This window comes from Leguminivora glycinivorella, chromosome 9 (assembly GCF_023078275.1).
Source record: "Leguminivora glycinivorella isolate SPB_JAAS2020 chromosome 9, LegGlyc_1.1, whole genome shotgun sequence".
NCBI lineage: Eukaryota > Metazoa > Arthropoda > Insecta > Lepidoptera > Tortricidae > Leguminivora > Leguminivora glycinivorella.
Genome location: NC_062979.1, coordinates 1,437,490 through 1,456,414, shown reverse-complemented (window position 1 = coordinate 1,456,414; position 18,925 = coordinate 1,437,490). Strand labels below are relative to the sequence as shown.

At 39.7% G+C, this 18,925-nt stretch overlaps 1 protein-coding gene across 5 annotated transcripts in view; it reads right to left on the bottom strand.

The window, feature by feature from the left end:
* Positions 1-18,925, bottom strand: part of LOC125229635 (protein Aster-B-like) — a 66,428-nt gene that overhangs the window by 10,405 nt on the left and 37,098 nt on the right. For 4 of the 5 annotated variants that reach the window (XM_048134516.1, XM_048134519.1, XM_048134518.1 and 1 more), the window contains 6 exons: positions 13,001-13,120; positions 9,463-9,553; positions 8,274-8,382; positions 6,860-7,019; positions 5,358-5,465; positions 4,259-4,372 (listed from right to left, as the gene is read on the bottom strand). In XM_048134516.1, coding sequence (XP_047990473.1) covers positions 4,259-4,372; positions 5,358-5,465; positions 6,860-7,019; positions 8,274-8,382; positions 9,463-9,553; positions 13,001-13,120 — 702 coding nt within the window. The remainder of the gene's footprint in view (positions 1-4,258; positions 4,373-5,357; positions 5,466-6,859; positions 7,020-8,273; positions 8,383-9,462; positions 9,554-13,000; positions 13,121-18,925) is intronic. The other variant, XM_048134517.1, reaches the window with a different exon arrangement.

Sequence of the window (18,925 nt, the reverse complement as noted above, 5' to 3'; positions counted from 1 at the left end):
CGCAACGCGCGCGGGACGCGAGCGGAATGCGCGCGCATTCAGCGCGCTGATAGCGTAGCGTTAGCGAAGCGGAATGCGCTTTATGTGTGGCGGAGGCTTAATACGTACCGTTGTACGGCGTAATGCAGGGCTCTCGCAGACGAAGAGGTACGATGACGGGCGAAGCAGAAGAAGGCGAGGTCACCGAAGGTCACTTACTTGGCTCCCAGGGGGTGCATACTGACCTCGTACGACAGTCTGTTGGAGTCAGCAGTTACTGTCGTAGTTACTCGTAACCGAAGAGATGTAGTCCTGCCATCGTACAGCATAACATAACATACAACCGAACTGTGCATAGCATATAGTGCTATGCGAACCTTAATCCGGCTGCATGTCACTTCAGTCGCCGGCGCCACCGCCTGTTGAAGATTATTTTCCATCGGAAGAGCTTTACTTTGTACAATATTCCGATTATTTAAGGTCTTATCGGGCTGCAAATGCAAGCAAAACAGGAGCGATTGGCCTACAGCTATCGGCAGCTGTACGAGGTAATGCTGGAAACCAACCTCCCTCTGTAGACTACGAAAGTTGTGAAATTGATGAAATCAGGTTCTACGATCGAATCAAGCTCTATATTAATTCAGTATAGTCGAGCCAGATGATAACTACTGAAGTCCTCCTGAGTTCCTGGCCCCTTTCGCTTTGAGCTGGAATCTCAAGTTCACTAAGGCGAAGCGGGTTTATTTTTCCCAATTTGTTTATTAGAGGCTCGGCGAATAAGTTAATCTCTCGAATGGACAGGGGGCGCCACAAGCCTCCGGGAAATCGTCGTGTACTTGGAACCCCCGCGGCCAGATTACCGATCGGTTTTGGTGTCCGCCCGGTAAACAGACGCACGCTCAGGATGCAGCACGCTGGCTCGAATTCAGATCTGGACATTCTGAAAGAGTTTTTTTTTTTTTTTTTTAATTCCGCAAACCTTTACGATGTCTTTGACCTACACAATGAGCGACGTACAGGAATCACAGGGTCGTCTCGCGAGGCGCCTCTCCGATTAGATAGCTCGCGAACATCGTCAGGACACCCTCGCAGCAGTGCGGCTCCTCGTCCGGTTATTGACGTCTTACCTCGTTCAACTATGGGTGGCCAAGCCACGTTAGGACGTAGCATCTTTAGAATTTATCTGTTCTCACTTCGGCGACGGAGGAGTCATTGGTCAAAATAGAGTGTAAATACTGTCGAAGTACTTCACGGGAACTGGAAAGAGAAGAGTGGATACCATAGTGTACGGGATGTCAGCTGATAGCGGCGCCCGGCGTCACATTGGAGGGCAGTATCAGCCTGGTCAGCAACAGAGTCTGCAACGATACCGTAGCAGACGGAGCCCGGATATGGTCGTGGCACCATTGTAGGGGAAGACAGTGCTCGCGGTGAGCGTGACATCTTAGGCGCGACGGGCGTTATCAGCGTGGCGGCTAGCAGTACCAAGGGACCACATCAGCAATCTTACCAGCTTGTCACTGCAGCAGACGATGTTACGTTCGGCGGTGAGATTGAGACGGCCGTCGTCAGCTCGAAAGGCGTCTTCGATGCCCCTGTCGCGTCACGCAGTATCGTGCTCGGTGGCCCTCTCGAGGTCGCCGCCGTCGGCGCGGGAAGCACCGGCGCCAGCATGACAGTCAGCTACATCGGTGAACAGCATCAACAGAGTTCGCGGCGTCGTCACGGCAGACGCGGCAGGAAAATTAGCGACGCCTTCGCGGCAGCCGCAGTATTGCGCTCGGTGGCGCGATGAAGGTCGCCGCGTCTGCAATCTTACCTCGTGCGATCGAGGCGACATCAAGGCGCCAGCATCAGCGTGTCGGCCGACGACACCGGTGGAAAACTTCAAGTAGCTTGCGGCGATGTCACGGCAGACGCAGCAGAAGGATTGCGACGCCTGTGCAGCGGACAGTATTACGCTCCGCATCACCACTGAGGCTTGTCACGGCAGACGAACGCTCTGCATCACCATCGAGGCGCCAGCATAAGCGTGGCGGCCAGCGATACTGGTGGACAGCTTCAGCAGGGTCGCGGCGTTTTCACGGCAGATGAGCGCGCTGCATCACCATCGAGGCGCCAGCATAAGCGTGGCGGCCAGCGATACTGGTGGACAGCTTCAGCAGGATCGCGGCGTTGTCACGGCAGATGAGCTCGCTGCATCACCATCGAGGCGCCAGCATAAGCGTGGCGGCCAGCGATACTGGTGGACAACTACAGCAGGATCGCGGCGTTGTCAGGGCTGACGCACGCTCTGCATTACCATCGAGGCGCCAGCATAACCGTGGCGGCCAGCGATACTGGTGGACAGTCAGCAGGATCGCGGCGTTGTCACGGCAGACGAACGCTCTGCATCACCATCGAGGCGCCAGCATAAGCGTGGCGGCCAGCGATATTGGTGGACAGCTTCAGCAGGCTCGCGGCGTTGTCAAGGCAGACGCACGCTCTGCATCACCATCGAGGCGCCAGCATAAGCGTGGCGGCCAGCGATACTGGTGGACAGCTTCAGCAGGATCGCGGCGTTGTCATGGCAGACGAACGCTCTGCATCACCATCGAGGCGCCAGCATAAGCGTGGCGGCCAGCGATATTGGTGGACAGCTTCAGCAGGCTCTCGGCGTTGTCAAGGCAGACGCACGCTCTGCATCACCATCGAGGCGCCAGCATAAGCGTGGCGGCCAGCGATACTGGTGGACAGCTTCAGCAGGATCGCGGCGTTGTCACGGCAGACGAACGCTCTGCATCACCATCGAGGCGCCAGCATAAGCGTGGCGGCCAGCGATATTGGTGGACAGCTTCAGCAGGCTCGCCGCGTTGTGGCGGGGGCAGGTGGCCGCGCTGGTAGCCTGCATATTGACGACAGATCACTAACGGCGCGGCGCTCGCGTCGGGGCAGCAGCAGACATACTTACAGCGTCGCACGCGACGCCTATGTGGCGGCCACAACGTTGTTCGGCGGCACCGCAGAGATGGCCATCGTTAACGAGGAGGCAACTTCTACGCAACTTCGGCGGCGCCGACGCGGCGGACAACACTGCCGCGGTCAGTGGCGCTATCGCAGCGCTACAGTAAGTTCCGGCGCCGACACGTGGTTTGGGGCCTCCGCACCGAATCGGAAACCGAACATGTTCTTTCTAAAATAATATGAATCTGCTCACCCATTCGTCGGAGAAATTCAAACCTCCTTGGAGCGCGGTATTCCTTCACCGCGCCCTCCGCCGCCGCCGCCGCCGCCGCAGCCCGCAGGTCGCGCAGCCCGCGGTCGCGAAGCACGTGGTCCCCGGAGCACGTGGTCCCCGGCGGAGCAACTACCTACGTTACCGCTTATATTCTCGCGCGAAACTTTTAATACGCGGATAACACTTCCTACTTTAGTCTCGGAAATGCGAATAGTTTAAAAAGAAAACTGATTAACGGTAACGATTTTTGCAGCATGGAACTTTCTTACAAAAAAGTGGGTAGAATCATAAAGCACCGCTCGCTCATTTCTATCGTGAGAACCCCGAAAGACGAATAATGATCGCTAGCGAGGCATAATATATCTCATTATTCAAGAAGAACGAGCGTAAATTAAAAGGGAAGAAAGAATTGACGGTGAAAATTGAAATTGAAAAATTTCATAATTCCGAAACGTTATAAGCCACTTTTTAAATAAAAACACGAATAACTCTGGTTTGACCAGGAGTAACAAGGAAATAGAAACTAAAAGATTAATTTCGAGACACCATGCTGTAAAAATGTTCGAACGGAATACGCGACAACCGGTCACTTCGGCGTTCGACGAAACAATGAGGGTGGCTGGTGGCGGGCCGGGGCGCGTAGGAGCCTTATGTTGCAGGTGGGGAAAACGGGACTACCAACATCGCGGCGGTGTGACGCCGGAGCGACTTACAACGAACGATGGCGCCATCTATCGGTCCGATGCGACGTCTACGACGTACTCTCTCTATATAAGACCTCGGATATACAAACGGCACAAATAATATGGGCCAAATTGTCAAAACTGAGGTTCAAAAGTTTTAAGCCGGTATCGAGAGATGGCAGTCTATGCACTGTGATTACACATTTTACTTTGACAGTCATTCTCTATAATACTCGATCCTCTTTGATAATATACAAATACTTATATACATAGAAAACATCCATGACTCAGGACCGCGGCTTAGCAGGCAGAGACACTACCCGCTAGGCGAGGCCGGTCGTCAAAAGTCGTGAATAGACTGTGGTGTTAATGGTGTTACCTGCAAGCAATAGTGAACTTCGACTGTAAAGTAGTCCGCGTAAGGAATGCCCGCGTTCTCCGTCGTGCAGTCGATTGAATAGAGGTGTCCCGGACACGAGCATTTGTTCATAACCTGAGAAAAAATACACAGAATAAAATATAAAATAAAATATTTAGCCTTTTAAGCTGTTTCGCCTGTTTTCGACAAAATAGCGGTGAGCGTGTGAGAGAAGAGAAAAAAGAGGTGAGAGAGAAAAACGTCAAAAAAAGATATGCGGTCAACCAAGTCAACCAAATCTTGGCACAAAAAGGCGGCAATGTAGGGCTCACCGGCAGATTGTCTTTATAAAACGCGTGCCTTCCTAAACCTTGAAATTGGCGGAATCATCGATGAGCCATAACACTTATTGAAAATATAGGGTGATTCATGAGTCGTGGGCAGGAGTGAATAGGGTACTGGGGAGGGTCACACTGAGCAACTTTCATAATGGGGCAACACTAAATTGTGATTTTTTTTTCTTGACTAGGACTTAATTGATAGTTAATCATCAATTAAGTCATAATTAGAACGTAATTGATAATTAGCTATCAATTAAGTCATAGTTAAGAAAAATAATCACAATTCAGTGTTGCCCCATTATGAAAGTTGCTCAGCGTGACCCTCCCCAGTACCCTGTTCACTCCTGCTCACGACTCATGAATCACCCTGTATAGGGGCGAAGGTTTAATTTTCATAGAAAGTTTAAATTACGCCATTTTTTAACGCTAACATCTGGTTGGCCGTCTATAATATCGCGACTTTTCTACTGACAAAGTGGCTTGACAAACTATAAATCTTCAATTTTTATTGTATAAGTACTTTTGTTTATTAAGAAACAAACCGCTATTCTGAATTTCGTAAAGTTTCTGTCTCCAAGTAAGTAGTTTCATTAAAGCTTCTAAATATTAGAGGAAAAAGCAGAAGTAAAAAGGAATAGATTTATTTACGAAAATAATGCGACCACATTAATCTAGTTTAGGAAGAGAAGTGAAGGAAAATAATATGACAGTTATTAAACATGTTAGAGTGTTCTAAATACAAATAGTACAAATTATCAAAAAGGTCAAAGCTGACTTACTTGTGTCTCCGTGACGTGTACTTCTTTAGGCCCGATGGGCCCCGACGTGAGCCCCAGCGTGTAGCTGACTTGCCGGCACTTCAGCCCCGCCGCCGGCTGCCAGGGCGCCTGAGAGCACATTACAGGGGGTTACCATGACGTACTAAAGACGCTCAGTTTAGGTTGAGAGAAAGGGACACAGCTATAGCAGTTACATAGCTCCGTCCCTCTCTCTCAACCTAAACTGAACGGCTTTAGCACGTCATGGTAACCCCCCAGATCATTCAATTTGTAAAGCACAACTTGAATCCCTGTTGAAATCTAATCTTTTCCTATAAGGTACAGTGGGGCAAATCTCGACTGGGGGGCCAATGTAACTGGACCATTTTTTCCATGTTTTACAATGTTTGCATTATTAAATAGTGTTCACCGGTTATATGTATATGGTAAGCTTGTTAAATGGATACATGTAGAACTCAACATCATTACTGTAGTAATGGAAAAATGGAGTAGTTACGATTGTCCCCCAGTCGAGATTGTCCCGCTGTATCTTACTCTGTATTTTTAATCACTTAAAAATTGTAGATTTTGTTTACATTTTTTTATTTATTTATTAGAATACCTAACAGTTCCAAGTTACATTTGAAATTGGTGAAGATCATTGTAACCATCTGATTGATGAGGAATGGGGACTTGGGGACCTTTTAACGGCATTGGTGCAAAACTTCATCATTAAAAAACTGCAAACTAGCATACCTGGGGGCCATTTCTCGATGCTACAAGTTACAATTCACAAGTGGTTGTCAATGTCTAATATGACAAGTTGAAAAGAGACTTCCGCTTGTAACTTGTAACTTTCATTTTCGAGAAATGGGCTCATGGACGAAATCAATAGTGCTTCTTAAAGCTAACACGTATAAATTCAATTTGGAGTCGGTAAAGATCATGGTCAACAATAGGCTACTAGACTCATATCTAATTTGGCACAATAAATGATTTTCTTTTGTAATATTTGACATAAGAAACCAACATTTAATGATTTTGGGAATTAAATGTGCACGATGAATACGATTTTTTAATTCAAAAATGTATTTTTTATTATTTTGGCCACCGAAAACGCTGTCGGCCGAGTAGTGACGTCATAGAACTCATGTCAAATCAATCACTGATATAATGACCTTTATGCCTCGTACTTAAACTGTTGTCCTAAAGTGTCGTACTAAAGTGTTGTTTCTGCACTGAATGACTTCATTCACAGAAAATCTATAGATGACATGGCTGATGTTATTTTTGCCTGATTACGTAAAAGTATTCTTTAAAAGTATTTTTTGCGGTTTATAAGTCATAATAAAATAATTATAGTGATTTTTTTTTGGTTAATTGGACAGTAAGTAATAATATAAGACAAACTTTAAAAAAGGGTAAAGTAGCCTATACCGCGTCGATCTCTTTAAAAACTTTGCCGGCATTGGTGCAAAAATCAAGAAAATGTTTATTTAGATTTTACAAGAAGACAAACTTACCTGAACATAATCAGTGGTGCCCCTAGCAGCTAACAGTTCCAAGTTAAATTTGGAGTTGGTGAAGATCATTGTGAACATTTGGTCGATGGGGAACGGGAACTCTTGACGCAGCAACACTTTGCCCGAGTGAGCGTTAGTGCATTTCTCTGCGCCGCCGCCACTGAAACAATTGAGTTTTTAATATGTACAAATAATATCGAGTTTCGGTTTTAGTATTACCAAAGACATATGTAACTCCGTATAGACAGCTAAAGTCTAAGAAAAAAACGTACCTCAAAACCATACAGAAAAAGGTACGGTGACCTAGATGGCGATACACCTTTGGGGGACGCTCGGCTAGATGGCGCTAATATTAATATTTGATATTTTAACACATATTCGCGTTCACCTACACGAGCTTGCGCTTGCTTTGTGCGCTAGGAACGCGCCTCTTTCATATATTAGGTGTGCCCGAACCAATTTGCTCGGCAAGATGGCGGCCCTGAGTCAGTAGGCTCGGTCAGTGTGGACCCGGCTATTGACCCTATAGCCTGACAAGTTTTTATTTCACCCTCGCTGCGTTGCGGATTTTCAGCTGAACTAATTTCTTTTACTGGCAAGGATTACTATTTGACACCCGTCGTCGAAAGTCATCGAATGTCAGTGATGTAAACAAGAAGTAAATATTTTAAATTTTCTAACGGTTTCATAGCAATTTTGCCCAAAATAATAATAATAAAAGTGAAAACAATTATACTGAATATGATAAATTACGTACAACAAAAAAGGATGAAGGATTTCACAGCATTTCGATACCATGCAATGTTCTGAAATCGGTTGTTAACACGTCCGGCACTGACAGTGGACGTAGTTACGCAATAACGTTCCAATCCACATGAAATTGTCATTAAGTTTTAGACCTTGTATGAAAAACAAAAGTCTTTCATTTCAATGACAATTGCAGATGGATTGAAACGTTATTGCGTAACTACGTCCGTTTATAGTGCGGTTCTCCTGTATTGATTAGTTGGTTTCGCGTTTAGCCTAATATATTTTTTGTTCTTAGTTAAGGTAGCTGTAGCTCTGCCGTGAGAAATATTTATAGAATTAAGTAGGCCGTTCCATAACTGCCACCAGTACAGAACAAGGTCCCACGCAAAAAGAAAATAAACCTCGACAACTTCAATTAAGACACACGATTCATGGATTTTAGGCTGTGCGAAAAGAAGTCTTAAAACCTTGCTTATAAAATTTTGATTCTCTATAAATATTTTAATTTTCTATAAATATTAATAACGGGAAACCAGTACACGCCGTCCCCATTACATATGGCGTCGGCACTTTATTGCCATATGAAAGCGGTTTGTAGCGACACTGTTTCAGGGCTAAATAAAATCTTGTCAGGCTTAACTTGTAATGTAGTGAATGTACTCACTTGTGTGGTTTGTCGGGCTCCGAGTCGCTGGAGTCCGACATGTCTGTCGGGAGCGCGTCGCCGTCCGCGCCGAGGCCGCTGCCGTTGCCCACTGCGAACCGAACTGTGCCTTAACAATAATAACACCACAATGCTTACCTAATCTATCTATGGAATATCTTTAAAGGAGCCATTTTCATACTCATACTCAAAGCTTTATTGCAAATAAGGACAAATCCATGCAGTAGTGGATACACAGTATCAATAGAATCTTAAGCTAAACCAAAGAGGATTAAGTATTATAGAGTCAAAGTAAAATGTGTAATCACAGTGCATAGACTGCCATCTCTTGACACAGGCTTAAAACTTTTGAATTCTTGTACATACACCGTGTTTTTTTTTGTTTTCCGTTAAATTCGACATGTTAGGTTCGTTATCAGGAACCACCCTTTATAACACTTAGTTAAATTTTCAAAAAAAATTTTTCATCGTTTTCATACATAATAAATGAATTAATTAGTCACCCTTAAGAATAATATTCAAGTTAGTGTTTAGTGATTGACGGCACATGTCAAAACAAATAACATTGGGAAGTGGTAAAGGCGATCACACGTGTTCAGTAATTATTTTAATTTTTTTAATAATTCGATAACCGTAAGAGTTAAGAAGTTTCTTAGAGAAATTAATTGTATTTGATCTAAAGAACCATCCCTTAAAGTTAACGGAATTCAATAAAAACAAGGTGTATATACCGAGTGTCCCTAAAACCAACGCTAAAATGATGGTAACATCTTATTACCTACCACATTCAGCGAATGTGTCCATAATAAAATTATCATGGTTTTTGATATATTGGCCGTTTAATTTATAAAACGTAAATATAAAAGTTACATCTTCGTTACGGTTAAATTCGCTTAGGGTCACTTGCACCAAAGAAAATTGAGGGTAACCCACCATTTTATATGGAATTTGACAGATGACAGCCCACTAACCCTGAGTTAAGTGATTGGTGCAAGTGGGCCTCCATCCATGACTCAGGAACAAATATTTGTGCTCATCACACAAATAAATGCCCTTACCGGGATTCGAACCCGGGACCGCGGCGTAGCAGACAGGGTTACTACCGACTGCGCCAGACCGGTCGTCTGAATTTTATTTATATATTTTTTACAACCTAACTTAACTAACGAAGGTAAAAGGTAACTTTTACCTGTGGGTGAAGAGTCTCGCACGCGCTGGTTTCTCTCCCGCGACTCGTCGCGGTCGCCGCCCGCGTCCATCGACGAAGTCTCCGCCAACTCCTGAAATTATAGTCAGATTTAGTGTAAGGCCCAAGTGCAAGCTCATATTACGCGTGTAGCGAGGCGGTGCGAGCGGCGTGCAAGTCAAACAATTGAAGCTCATTCAAGTGTCCTGAGTCAGCGTGCACGCGCCTAAGCCCCCCGCTGTACTAACAATTAACCATATCAACATAATACATTTGCAAGAAAAGTGCTGAAAACAGGAAACATGAAACGACTGGCAATAAAGTACAAAACAACTGAAGGGAGTATGTCTCTTTTCGCGCGTGTATCGTACGTTTTACAGTACATACGGCCCTTTGAAGTTCCGACATAACAGGTACTCGACTGTACTACTTCGCAAAAAATCATAAAGCTTGATATCATTGTAATAAGTTTTGTGACAATTTTATTTCCTTTTTTATTTTAACTTAATTTTGTATACAAACTAATTTTGTAATTGTTTACTAGTCAGCGTATTTATGTTAAAATACGATCCTGAAGTGTAACTATCAAGATATCGCTTGATTATCATGATGATATTAGTCAAAAAGTCTGCATAACAATTGTCCAACTCTGGATACGAGATCCTAAGAATATTAGAAATCTCTGTTCAAACTCAGACTCACTAAAAAGTTGTCTATGGTACCTACATAATTATTTACGTGTTTGTTCCCATTAGAAACAGTCCGCTAAAAAACGGACCATCTAAGCGTTTATTAGGATAAATCATTCATTTTTAATGAGTCATTACTTTAATCTAATAAATATATGACTTACTATCAATACTCTATTTATATAACTATTATATATCGTAATTCGATAATTTTATTCAGGAAATGATTAATTTGTATGTATAATTATCTCAAATCTTATCCAAAATTATGGAGCTACGTGAAAATCTCAATTTGTAATGCAATTATTTACTGATAAAGTACCAAGATTATTCACATAATTACTATAGCAACAAAATATATTGATCAACAACTATTTTCAATAAAACCATTTTTTTCTCTGCCGGCATTTTCATAGATCAAATAGACGCTCTACTTATAATTGTAGTGAGTAGAACTAAATCGCAACCCCTCTACGTATTTCTATTTGGTGTGGACCTTCCATACCAAATTAAAATAGGTTCAAAGGTTCAAGAACGATATTTATCATATGGTAAGATTATGTATGAAATAGAAATTAGAATTAGACTTATATTGACCGGGATATAGACCGTGATTACCTTTTTGATTTTTGTCGAGCTCCCGATATTTCGACGCAGTTGCATGCATCATGATCACGGATATAAGTCTAATGAAAATAACCGTGAATCATTCAAAACTCTTATTGAAATTAGAATGACAAATAATTTACGAGATGAATTACTTTTTAAAATGAGTTTGATGAACCAGTTGTTAATAAACATGATGTTATAATACCACATGTACCTACTGTTTTTATTCTCAGAATTGCAAACAAAAGAGGTCCATATGTTGTAAATAATACATTAAAAATTAAATATTCATTGTTTGTTTTATTGACCAAATCTTAATGATATTGTATTGTAATTTTTTTTGGCATACTTAGCGATAAATTGAAAAGATTGTGCTTTTTTATCGCACTACGGCGATAAGTTGTTCATTATGTGCCTATGTTGAAACTTCAAAGGGTCATATATGTACTGAAAAACGTCGTACAATACATGTGCGAAGAGGAAATTCGTAACTCGTGTCGATTCAAAACATTCCCCTCGGTCGTATTTTAATTTATCGTTACTCGTTTAGAACTTACTGTTTTCCGCACTTGTATTGTAATGTTTCACATCCAACTAAGTATAAAACAAATATAAAGTGAATTTATTTCGGTAAGTTAATTATAGTTATAGGTACATATGTTAGGTTACTCTATTTTTGTATGGATAAAACAACTTTATCTGTGTGTAATCAACAAATATCCTATAGATTTCGGAACAAGCTAAGGAGATATTCTTAAAAACGACTTCTGCTCATTCATTATATCAAAACTGAAATAGTAGCGTGACTGGCACAAGTTAAAATATTTTCATTAAAAGATAATTTAACATGTCAATTAGAAATAAAACTATGGAAACGGATTAAATCGCGTATAATGAATTTAAAATACATCCCGACGTTTCGAACTCTTTACAGCGAAACGTCGGGATGTATTTTAAATTCATTATACGCGATTTAATCCGTTTCCATAGTTTTATTTCATGAGTAACTATCGCGGTAACCGAAGACACTATTATGTCAATTAGAATTAAATTCATTATATCTTTATTTTACTAATAAATAGGTGATTCGCAAGTTTTGATACTTCAAGACAACTTTGTGTCAATCTTAAACGTAGAAGTAGAGTTACTTACAAACTTCTTAGACTTCCCTATGAGGCGCATCTCACATAGACGCAAACAATATCCTACAAAAACCCTCTGTCCTTTTAAAAGAACCGAATCACATCTTATTTCGAACTATAATGGAACAACAGAAGGTTCTAAATTCAAAACTGCATGAATTACTTAGGATTTACAGAATTCGCAAGGAACACAACACTGACACGTCATGCACACACAGAAAGCGGTAGCTATCTGTCGCTTATCGCTATCACCTGATATCGATAAGTCGATAACAATACGTCTTTGTTGATTAGAAAAATTGTCAGCCGGCCTAGCCGGAATGGCAAACGTTGACGCTAGACCCCGATCGAAACGTAGTCTGGCTCTGTCTCGCCAATACGGAAGAGCGATAGAGACAGCTAGCTGCCATAACGATATTAATGTAAGCGTTTGTGCATTTAGCTAATTACCCAGGTTTAGATGTTTATGGGTTTAAAGTGATTTTGTATTTTAATTTGTTCATAATAAAGTTTTCCTTTGAATGAATAAATTGATATAGTTTTACTATGCTTGTAATATGTCGTGTGTATGTGTAATCTATATTAGGAATAGCAGGTGTTCAAAAATTGCATTTGTCACTATCTACGTTAATAATGTAAGCCAAATTTTATGTAATCTAAATCTCCTATTTTTTTTTACTAAAAACATTGGGCATTTTCGCGAAAAAAAAGATTTAAAAACTTTTTTTTGTAAAATAGGTAAATTTAACGTTTTTCCTACTCAGAATCACGAGTACTTTCGATCCTACTAGGTAAAAAAAAGCGTCTCAAATTCAATTTCTCCACTTCGTTACCATTTTTCAAACAGTTTGTACAGCGGTTACAAAGTGGAAAGTACGCAAAATAATAGAACATTTTGGGACCACTTTTTTGTCTCTTGTTTTTTGGCCTAGATCGAAAGGGCTCGTGATTCTGAGTAGGAAAAATATAAAATTTACCTACCTTAGAAAAAATATTTTTGCTGATTATTCTCGCGAAAATGCCCTATTTGATCAGTGCTTAAGACTTGTAGTAAATATATATTCAACTATTCATGAACTATACAATGCGATGGAGTCTTACCTCAGAAGCTGTGTCTGGCGGGTCAACGATCTCAGGCAACACGGCCGGGTCAGGCAAGTCTCTGGAATACCCCTCGTCGTCCGAATTGAAGCCTAGCTCTTCGCCGTAGCACTTGTGGACCTGCGAAACGAAAATAATAGACATTTTAACACAGCGTTTTTCAAACTCTTGGCCGTTTTCAAACCCTCTGGGGGGCGCAGTAATATTATTAAGGGGGCGCGGGACCGTGGGACAAGTACACACATCACACATTCGACACACACATCACACATTTCTTTTTTGACGACAGGGTGGCGCGTGCTTTAAAAAAGTTTGGGAACCCCTGTTCTAACAAAATAATCGACTTCACAATTGAGTTTACAAATAAATCATTTCAGTGACGCTTTCTTATACAAAATACTACATTTGTATGTATAAAAAATATTTATACAAAGTTCATGACTTCCATCGATACGTGAACCAAATAATTTATTTTCCAAATCTGCGTAACAAATTGTCATCTTCAATAAAGAAATAAAAATCAAATCGAGAAACTGATAAAGTGACATTTTTGAGGTAGTGAGTTCAAGTCTCTATGATGCAAAAACGGTGAAAAGTTATTAAAATTTGCTAATCGAAGAGGTAAAAATAGCGAGATGTTTTAAAATGAACAGAATAATATTATTTTATACAACTCAACTACTTCTTTCAGAAACGTCATGGTTTCAGTATATTTTTTTAGGAATTTTAATATTCTGCAGTAACTTTCCACTAACGGAGATATGAATAGGTATATTTTCCGTACTTGCATTGGAACAAACGAATGCAACACACAACTTCAAAACACTGCAATGGATTCCATGGGCGGAAGGAGTCGATAATTACTGCTCTGTTAACACTCATTTACAATGTACCTACTAGTGCTAGAGGGGCTAGCCAAGATGCCAATCCTGAACGAAATGGTAAACTTGTACTAGTACCAATAAAGGGACTAGCAAAGTTGCCAATTATTTATGCCTTAGCGAACGAAATGGTAAACTGTTCCAATATTGTAGGATACCTACGTGTGAGTCTGCGTGTGACAGAGATAACAGCGTATGGTTCACTATAGTACGAACGATTGGCATCTCAGCTACGCACCTAGTACCTACATTTCACGTTTAGTGTAGTTGGTTAACCTCCTCAGTCCTCGTGTAAAAATTTTTGTACATATTCCAAAATGTATTTTGAATTTTTATAAGTTGTATGATGTTGTGTGCCAAATTCGAAAACAAAACAAAATGACGCTCATTTCTATGGAACGGTCCAATTTATTCGCGATTTTAGCATTGGGCCCACAGTGGTCATATATAATATAGATCAAGCAAACGCATCTACCTAGCGTGTCAAATGAACTCAGTAAAATGCACTGAGTTGTCCGTCTTTAATCGCAGGTTGCAGTTTTCGGGCTTCAATTTTTGTAAGTTGAAGTCAACAAAAACATTAAAAATGCCTCGTTACGTGATATTTTATTGCAACAACACAAAATTCAAATTCAAATTTATCTTTATTCATGTAGGCCTAATTACAAGCTCTTATTAATAGTTCATTACATATATATATTATGAATTTATGAACATTCAAGGGCCTGAGACATATTTAAAATCACAGGCAAGTAACAACTTCAGTACAAACATGACGCGCTCGGCCGCTATACAAATAGATGAACTTTTTTCTTCTAAGTACCTAAATCTAATTCTGTGATTGGGCCCATAATAAAAGTCGTTCATTATGACCTCGAAAGTCACTATGCGATGCAAAGTATGGCTAGCCCTTTTTATTTCACTATGTATTTTCAAGAAACATCTGAACACTCAAAAATAAATCGGATAATTATTCATTTCATTAGTACCTAACTATTTAAGATTGTGTATGTGTTCATACTGTAATAGGTGAGACGACTAAAAAAAAACTAATTAGTCCGTCAAAGAATATCAAAGAATTTTAGACACGTATTTTTCTTTTTTCTCGTAAACGAAAAATGACGACGGTACAGTGCGTTGAAGTTTCGCGTGACGTCACGCCTAGGTACATATTTACTTAGAAGTGACGTCACAAGCCCCCACTCCGGAACTTTAATGCTCTTTATCTTTGTATTTTTTCATTATTTAGGAAAAGCAAAAAATATGTGTTCAGTATTTTTGGACGATCTAACTGACGGACTAAACAGAATGCAATTTTTTTGTGTAGTCGACATCCCTATTGTATTTTTAACTTAAATTAATTTATATATGTACATACGTGTCAGTGTCACTCCTTATGTTGATCTGAAGACCTGACAGTCGTTTTGTTTGTATTTTTAGAACACTTGGCACGTTAACGAACGGCTAACTATAGACCATTGATTAGTTACTTCCATGTTTATGTTTATTTTTAACCCCCGACGCAAAAACGACGGGGTGTTATAAGTTTGACGTGTCTGTCTGTCTGTCTGTCTGTGTGTGTGTGTCTGTCTGTGGCATCGTATCTCCCGAACGGATGAATCGAACCTAGTAAGCGATGAGCTAACTTACACAGATCAACTTAGCCCCAAACTAAGCCAAGCTTGTACTATGGGTGCTAAGCGACGATATACATACTTAAATAGATAAATACATACTATATACATAGAAAACATCCATGACTCAGGAACAAATATCTGTGCTCGCTCTCTATTTTATTTACACAGGAGCGACTATATTTTGTTAGTTTCAATAGGGAACTTGACTGTAGATAAAGTAATAGTATTTTATACAATCGTGATATAATACAAAGCTTTTCAGTCGAGTACCATGTTTAGGCCACGAAGCTTGCTGAGTGGCCTAATAGTACGGTACGAGAGTGAAAAGCTTAATTATATCACTATTGTATACAATACTTTTTCTACATCAATGGACGAAAAATATCATCATTCAAGTTAAAATTAATGTTAATAGCGTCGTTCACCGTTGTATCAACATCGAATCACCTAGCAACCAATTGTTTATAATAACCGTCTCTGATTGGTCGATAACGCGATAGATTGAAAAAAAAATGTGTTTCAGATGCAGAAAAATTTGCCAGGTATCGCAAATTAGTATAGAAATTGTATGAAGTTCTATTTTTGAAATTATTACAGTTAACTAAAGTTTACTATAATGAGATATTATAGTTGAGTCGGAACTGCCATAGAGTATCAAACACTGAAAAGTTAGCACTTATAGTTTAGTATGTGGTGTCCTAATTGACAGATTGAAGTCGACGAGTAGATAAAATATTTTATACCATGCACAAAATAAAGCATCAGATAATTATAAAAAAAACATAGGCAGAAGTTATTAATAAATCCAATTGATATTTAATAAGTCAGGTAGAAATATATAAAGTAACTGAGTTGACCGTGACGTCACTCAATTCGATTTCATATAAATTCCATATTAGCAAGTCGTTCAAATTCGTTTTGACAGATCTTAAAAAGAAGCTGATTTGACAAGGAGGCAAGTAGCCTATTGCCGATAGCTAATACATAGTTTACTCGCTGCGAGGTGGGACCAGTGCCTTAGAGACCTTATTATGAGATGAGTCATCCATACATGCATAATAATAGCCTTTTATTTCATTCAAGTATAGATTACATTATGTACATTGTTTTTCCCCTCACTAGCTCGGAAACACGTGTTTTGTCCTTTAATACCAGCGGGTAAAAACGCATTTTATCCACTAGTGGGTAAAGTAATTTGACCTTGAATAAAGTCAAAATAACTGCTTTAAAAGTGATAAAAGTAGGTGAATCTAGTAATAAAGATGATTTACCACCTGTGGAACTACTGGAAGCAGTGATAAACGCATTTTTTGCGTTGTAGTTTCCTCGCTATAGTGAGGGGAAAAGTTTTGTGTTACACTCGGGTGCAAATGTATTTTACTTCTCGTGTGTTAAAAAACTCGCAAGTTCAGGATTCTATTCTCGAACCGTAGAATCCTTTCACTTGCTCGTTTTTCACTTCCACACTCGGCGTTAAAATACAACTTTGCCCCCTTGTATAACAAATAACTATTTTACATTTGTTCGGTAACATGCATTTACCTACTTTAAACATATTATATATTAATATATTTCAATTGTATAATAATATCGCGATAAGAGACTGCTTATGAGATATATACCAATATTATAAATGGGAAAGTGTGTGTGTCTGTTTGTTTGTCCGTCTTTCACGGCAAACCGGAGCAAAGAATTGACGTGATTTTTTTTAGTGCGGATAGAGTTGAAGGGTTGGAGAGTGACATTGGCTAGTTTATTTAGAAATTTAGAACTTGCAGGACATCTAATCAATTTGTAATTTATTTATTCAATGTGACTGAGATAAATTATTTAATAAGTATCAAAATGTTATTGTATTCATGTTTAAAATTTGCACGCCTGCATGCAGGTTGAATATGCATGAAAAACTTAGCCATAAGACCTACCTTGTTAACAAATTCAAGCAAATAAAGATATTTATAGATAAAGACTTCGAAATAGATATATTTAGTGATTCTATACAAAGTTTAAAATGCCGAATACTCGAGAAACGGCTAAAATTCTTGAAGTAAATTAGTAGTTTTTTTTTTCTTTTTTAACTGCATGTAACTCACTTGCTAAATTGTAATCATTAGGTACAGGTCAATTTACAAGAGCTGGCACGAATGGAACGAATGTTTGAATGAAAATATGCATGTGTGTGACAGATTAACCAATAAAATGGTGGCTCTTGACAGTTACGACTGTATACCAATACAGGTGTCACTCACACAATCAAAGTTTCGTTCATTTCATTCGTGCCAGCTTTCGTGAATCGACCTGTATACTTAATTATAGTTTGTAATATATTTTAGCTAGGTAGTAGTGTAAAAGCCTCGAACTGTTTGAATGTTGCTGCACGCCTGTTATTGGTGCATAAATATTATGGGTGTCCTCTATTGTCACATTATATTCTTTGAATTGTTTATGTACTGTAGGTGTGTCGTTTATAATAAAATAAAAATAAAAAATAAAATATTTAATTTCATGTCTTTTTATAACCCCTAATCCCTAAAATGGGGTGGGGGAAGTTTGTATGGAGCATCGCAATTTTCGAATTTAACGCGAGCGAAGTCGCGGGCAAAAGCTAGTACCAAATAAATAAATAAATAAATAAATATTGGGGACACCTTACACCGATCAACTTAGCCCCAAACTAAGCAAAGCTTGTGCTACATACTCAAATAGATAAATACATACTTATATACATAAAAAACATCCATGACTCAGGAACAAATATCTGTGCTCATAACACAAATAAATGCCCTTACCGGGATTCGAACCCAGGACCGCGGCTCAGCAGGCAGGGTCACTACCGGTCGGTAATAAAAAGTGAAAGTGAAAATTTGTCCCATAAATTTCGAATTTTTAAATAAGTAGTTTTTATTTCTTCGAAATCGGCATGATTTATTTATATTTTTGATATTTCCAATTACACTCCACAAATGTTTAAAATTAAAAGAGACTAAGGTCTACCATAGTATGTCATAACATAAGTTTCGATACTAAGAATCGTTGTTGCACTTATAAATTATTTAAATTTAAGATCCAAAAAGGTACGCAGCACACATTTAACCTTAGAGCTTACATTTTTGAACATCGTTTGCATTTTATTTTACTATATAATAGGTACTTATCGATATGCTGCAACCACCATTTTGTCACACTTTCTGACCACCACACACATACGCAAAGTTACATCTAGCCGTGTTTAGAAATCCTTAGTACACTTTTTAATTTATTCCTTATTTTGTATCTTAGACACACAATTTAAACATTTTTTTCTCACTCACGTTAATATCGATTTATTTTCTACCGAACTAAATCAATATGAATCGGACACAAACTGGCCGGACGATCGTCGCAAGCGTCGATCTTTTCAATAATTC